The following is a 6,037-nucleotide window of genomic DNA, read 5'->3' as shown; positions in this document are numbered from 1 at the left end:
TTGAAGTGTAAACTTGTTTAATAAACCATATCTTTCATTTTCGATTTTTAATTCACGTAGTCCGGGAACTTTCCGGACAAACTGTGTATATATTTCGCTGATTCGAGACGTGTTTGGCATCGATAGAGCGAACGATAACGAGTTCAATAAACACTCAAAAGATAAGAGGCTCGCACACGGAGAAAAGTAGATCTCACTCGAGCTTATCACTCGAGTGCTCGCGGGAAACTGCGCGGTCTCTTTTCGAGAATCGTTTCCGAGACTTTAGATTTTGTTTTTTTTTTAATAAGACATTTTTCTCCGCGTGTAAAAAAAAACCAATCTAATGCGATATTTAGCGGGAGAGCCACGCGCGCGATGCGACGTATCCGTCGTTTCGAAGATACGGTATCGCGTTTTGTTGCTCTACCGTGGCGTCGCATTATCAATTTCCTCGTCAACCCACTTTCACTTGCGCATTTCGCGATTGCTCGATCGTGCTATATGCGCGCGCATATACACGCACGCACACACACACATACACACACACACACGTTTTTATCACACAATTACCTTCGGAGATTCATTGGATTGTGAGATCATCGAAAAGATGCGCGTGTAAAAGACTCCGTACGACGCGGAATCGCGTGTAAAATTGAACCAGTTATGTAAATATTTTACTTTGTTTTCTCTCGGAAAATTAAGTGCAATCGATTTCGGAAAAGCGTAAGTAAGGAGGAGAGACTGAAAGAAATTCGAAATTATTTTTTATCTCTCTCGCGGTTTTTTGTCGCTAGTTTGTTAAACGCGCGTGGTTTTTTGTCGCTCAAGTTTTGCAGAGCGACGATTCCCAAAAACAGAGGGTCGCTTAACCGATTAACTTTTACTATATATTCATTTGCACAATTGATTTTTGTTACACTCGATTGATTCGACTCTCGCGCGTCATTAGTGCACTGATTACGCGCGTGATTCGCCTTTCCCGTCATCCTTCTCTAATGAAAGTATGTAAATCGCGTGGAAATACGTAACTGTTCAGCGAATATGCATCTTAACGCGACGATTGAATCACGTGGCGAAATGTCGAGTCGCTGTAAAACAATACAATCGCAAATAAAAGCAAGTGTACGCCGCCGTTCGTCGGCTCAATAATCGTTAGAAAACTTTTACCTCGAAGTTTTTTTTTTATTATAAATTTTCGCTTTTAAGTATTACGCTCGACTATCGTTTGACGAAACTTTTTATGACTAAGAACTTCGTAACTAGTTCAGATGTATTTCTGGACGTTGACTAGCGTAGAAAATGAAATTGCACGTGCGGAGAGAAACGTAAAAGTCTCTTCTCTTTCTCTCTTTCTCTCTCTCTCTCTCTCTCTTCCTTTTTCTCAGTGAAGTAATTTAAATTAAATCTACTACTTCAATGAATGCGATACGTGATTACGGAAATTTGCGGCAGAAAAAAACAGAAAATTTGATTACGCCCACAAGAGCCAAGGTAATCACGTGCCGCTATCTGTCCGACTCGGATTCTCGTTAATGCCGCGGAGGCGCGAGATCCTTCAAAAGAGCGAATCGAGCACATGTGCGTAAAATTTTTTTTCGCGAACCTCTCGGTTTGCGTCGACAAAAGAAAAATAATGTGACACTGATGTCGCCGACGTTGCGCATATGTAAAACTCGAATAAAGCAATAAATGCAGTCGTAAAAATAAAATCGCATTGATTAGCCGTTATCGCTATCTCGCGATTTTTAACAGATCACGATAATAAGAAATGTTAAATTAAACAGAACGGAATTCCTTGTTTACTTGATATCTCGACTATATCTCGATTAAATGTTATGTAAAAAACGATAACAGTTTCTTGAGAATTATATAACATTTTATTAGTTGCAAAACTATTTTTTTGATATATTCAAATACTTTTATTTGTTAATTAATTCCTTTCTGTTAATTACTTTCTCGACAAACGTGATAATATCCGAAGGTCATATTTCGCGTAGGCGCGACTGTTGCATTTACCTTATTTTTGGGCGACATCGCGAGATAGGGTGGGCTCTGCCCTCTCTCAAGGCGAATGCACCTTGCTCACGTGCGTGAGCGAGACGAGACTAAACGACTACGACGACGACGACGACGACGACGACGACGACGACGACGACGACGACGACGAGCGAGTTCGAGAGAAGATGCAAACTTGCGCAATATTTGAGCTTCGACACACACAGAAAGATTTTGAGCTGAGATTTGTCACAAAAGAAAGAAAACTAATAAACGCGCGAGCGATACGCGAGCGACAAAACGCGCTGTCCGATCGCGGCTGCTCAACCACCGGTCGACTTAATCGTACGGACCAGAGATGCCAGTTCGTGGACTTAGTAAGCATTCAGCATCAAGTGGAGGGGATACGCACACAGGCGACAACCGTGTCCGTGTGCGCTCGGCGCTTCGGCCAATGGTTGGCCAACCACACGGACACGGCTGTCGCCTGTGTGCGTATCCCCTCCACTTGATGCTGAATGCTTACTAAGTCCACGAACTGGCATCTCTGGTACGGACACGGATGCGCGTAGTATGCCGTCCATCTGATTCCCCACTCTCGGCAAAATCTCGTATCTCGCCGTTCGTTCCCGTCGTCGTCGTCGTCGTCGTCGTAGTTGTCGTCGTTGTCGTCGTCGTCGTCGCATTTTGCTTATATACCCCGTATATATGTACTTGCTTTTCCTATCGTCCCTTGCCCGCCTTCCTCCCGCTCGTCATCATCTATCGACTCCCCCGCTGCACCCCCGCAATCTCAGTCATCATCACTCTCTCGCCTCCGCTCGCACCCTGAGCGCGCGAACCGGCGCGCCGCGTTACTTACTCACGTGCGCGCAAACGCGAACAAAGAGGTTCGTGAACAATTGTCGTCGTCGGTCTCCTCCTTCTCCTCTTCCTCGAGTGCAAAGTTCCGTCTTACGCGCACCGATATAAATTTTTTGAGCGCCCGAGGGATTTGTCACGCGCATACGAAATCCGGCGGAGCAACGACAACGACGACGACGACAATGACGAACGTTTTTCCAAATCTTTATACGCGCGCGATCACGCCGATTATCTGATGGCCATGTGCGAGCGATCGCGATATATATCGTATACATCGAAAGAGATAATCTCTGATGAGAGTTCATTAAAAATAGGAATAATGTAGATATGTAACATATAAACTTATGTTAGAAATGAAAAAAACCTCATCTACTAGAATTTTCCACTGTATAAACATAAGACGCGTGAAAAACGTGGAATTTTTCAATCAATTAGAAAAATTGAGACAGAAAATTTTCCATTGAGAAATAAAGAGAGATAGAGAGAGAGATATATATGTTTTTCAATCTTCTGGACAACAATCTTCCATCAGAGATTTATTTATTATATCGACAAACTCTTCTTTTACACAAAACGCTATTTTTAATGTATCGCCAGTCGTTCCTTCTTCCGTGCCTCTCTCTTAGTTCCGTAACAATTTCCTCTTCCTTATACTAACCGTTTCAAAATTTGTGAGAGAAAAAGAGAGAGAGAGAGAGAGAGAGACAGAACGTCTTTGCACATAAAGTTGCGCTAATAATATTCCGAACAATGAAAGACATTACATTCGGTGCAACTTCGTGTGCAAAGATATTTACGTCACCGACTGTAACATTTTTTATGTGTGCGTATTGCGCGACTCTTGGCTCTCGTTCACCGTATTGTCGAACGTGCCAAATTTTAAAGCTTACTGTGCGAGGCACGCAGATTAGATCGCATCGAATGACGAGGAAACTTGCGATAAGCTTAATGACGTGATAAATAATTTCAAAGGAGTGGCAGACGAACTTTTCTGATTAGGAATGTAAAAAAAAAAAAAAATATAATCGCGAGTGTTTTTTCTCTGAGAATCTTCCCAGCACGCGCATCGCGTGTGTAATGTATGAAACCTTCACATTATTTTAATTATTGCATAGACACGTTTTTCAACGCGATATTTGCAACGCGTTGACCGTGATACCGCGTTATCTCTTATGCGCGATATTACCCGCAGCTTCACGTGCTCGTGGGAATCAGATGATCTCACTGACGTTGGCGAAGAAATGTAAATATTCCCAGTTATTGATGTAATCACATCAATTGTGCGGCATATGTATTTATTTTAAAAAATGTGTACAAATTACATATATTTTTAATGTATATATTTATTTTAAAAAAAATCGACCTGTACGTATGTACTTAAAATATAAAAATATATTCGACTTGAAACTGAAAGAGAATAGCAGCGGATGAATTAAGAAATTTTACATCTTTTGGATACTTACGATGTTGTTCGCCACAATCGCCGGCTTCGCGCGGATCTGCAGGCCATCGTCGTCGCCGAGCTGCTCGCTGATTTGTTCGCGACTGCTGGCAGGGCCCATTTCATCAGCGCCAAGGCGCTTCCTGGACAACGTACGAGGGCTCCCGACTTCCCTCTTCGACGCTTGGTCGAAACCGAGGCGCCGGTGGCACTTAACCGATCGACCGATTCGTCGGACGATCGACGCAGCAACCCCCCGGGATTCGCGCAGCCTTTTCTGTGACAATTTACGATGCCCCCATCGGCGCCGGCCTGGCAGGAATTCCGCGAATATCGGCCTCCTCGGCCACGTCTACGTCCATTTGTCTCACGAGAGTGAACGAGGGCTATGCCGATTTCTTTTATTTTTTCTATTTTCTTGTATACAAAATTTTCTCGTTGGTTGCGTCTAGGCGATTTTATGTCATTGAATGACGATTTGTTTCTCTTCAATTGCACTTTCGAATTGACGAGTCCGAGAGGATAATCGATCGTACAAATCGCGGAATTGGTTTCTTTTTTTCAAGTCTTTTTCTACACGCAAATCCTATCGTTATTGTGCACCGTGGCGAATTTCAGGGTTTGACTTTAGCTCACAAAAGAGAGTTTCGAGCAATCTCGCTCTTCTTCTTTTAGTGTTATTGCGAGAATAATAATTCGGAATGAAATACGTCGGCGGCCTCTTTTGGTCGCTATTCACTCAAGCGACATAGGAAGTATCTGGGGCAGCAGCGAATTAATTCGACCCAATATCACGGCAACTCCGCGCTGACTCGGACGACAGTGTGAAACATATGACCACTGGTCGTCTCTCTTGCCGACGAATCTTCTTCTTGACTTCACTCCCTCTCTTGGAACCGGTTCTTCAACGGCAACGAAAGAACAATCCTTCGTGTTCGTAACCTCGTTCTCTCGCCTCGACCCTCTTCGTGATTTCCTCGTATTCTCGAGAATCGTTCGGGGTTTATATCACGTCGCGACACTGCCGGCGCGCGAATATTTCACGAGGAACTTTTTATCTTTATCTTGGGTCACTGGGTTTACCGGTGTCTGCCCTCGCGGATGTCCCACGGCGATCGATCGCGCCCGTTTCTCCTATCGCTACCACCAAAGAGGCGTTGGTACCAACGTCCCGACGACGCTTCACTGACCACGACGACGACGACGACGACGACGACGACGACGTTGTATACACCCACCGATTCCCGGCTGTGAACTGCAGCGCGAGGCTCTCACGAGCGGATAGGAAGAGAGTGGGTGTTCGATCGCGCGCGCGAGGGTGGAAAGGAAACCCGTCGTTGGATAAAGGAAAGATCGGCAACGCCGATTTTCTCGGGAAGAAGAAGAAGAGGGTAATGAAGAAACGACGGAGAGATCCTCCTCGACGGGGAGAGAAGAGTTCGCCAGGCTCTACCCCGCCGCGGGTGGGTAGAGCGCCGCGGCGCCCCCGGGATCAATAAAACGACCGCCCGGCCGTCGCCTGTCCTAGGTCCTGCCTGCCTGGCCTCTGCCCGACGTGATCTCCTGTTTCGCTCGCCTGCTTGCTCGCGAGACGCCGCCGGACGCTTCGTCGACGCAAGCGACGCCGCGGCGCCGCATCGCGTCGCGTCGCGCTCCGGCGCGAATAACGTACCGCGCTCGCTCGCGTGCAAACTCGCGCCGCAGGTCGATATTTCGACCGCGGACGGTCAGGAACGTCCGCGGGAAAATCCCGGA

At 45.8% G+C, this 6,037-nt stretch overlaps 1 protein-coding gene across 3 annotated transcripts in view; it reads right to left on the bottom strand.

Annotated features, from left to right (window-relative positions):
* The window catches only part of LOC109852936 (monocarboxylate transporter 12), a 21,563-nt gene extending 15,813 nt beyond the window's left edge, over window positions 1-5,750 (bottom strand). For 2 of the 3 annotated variants that reach the window (XM_020424611.1, XM_020424696.1), the window contains exon 1: window positions 4,305-5,750. In XM_020424611.1, coding sequence (XP_020280200.1) covers window positions 4,305-4,403 — 99 coding nt within the window. In that variant the 5' untranslated portion in view covers window positions 4,404-5,750. Of the gene's footprint in view, window positions 1-1,998; window positions 2,322-4,304 lie in introns of those variants that run through there. The other variant, XM_020424949.1, reaches the window with a different exon arrangement.
* Between the last annotated feature and the right edge of the window lie 287 nt (window positions 5,751-6,037).

Source organism: Pseudomyrmex gracilis, unplaced genomic scaffold (genome assembly GCF_002006095.1).
Source record: "Pseudomyrmex gracilis isolate BER0280 unplaced genomic scaffold, ASM200609v1 scaffold_0, whole genome shotgun sequence".
In the NCBI taxonomy this organism is placed as follows: Eukaryota; Metazoa; Arthropoda; class Insecta; order Hymenoptera; family Formicidae; genus Pseudomyrmex; species Pseudomyrmex gracilis.
This window is presented reverse-complemented; position numbering and strand designations above follow the sequence as displayed.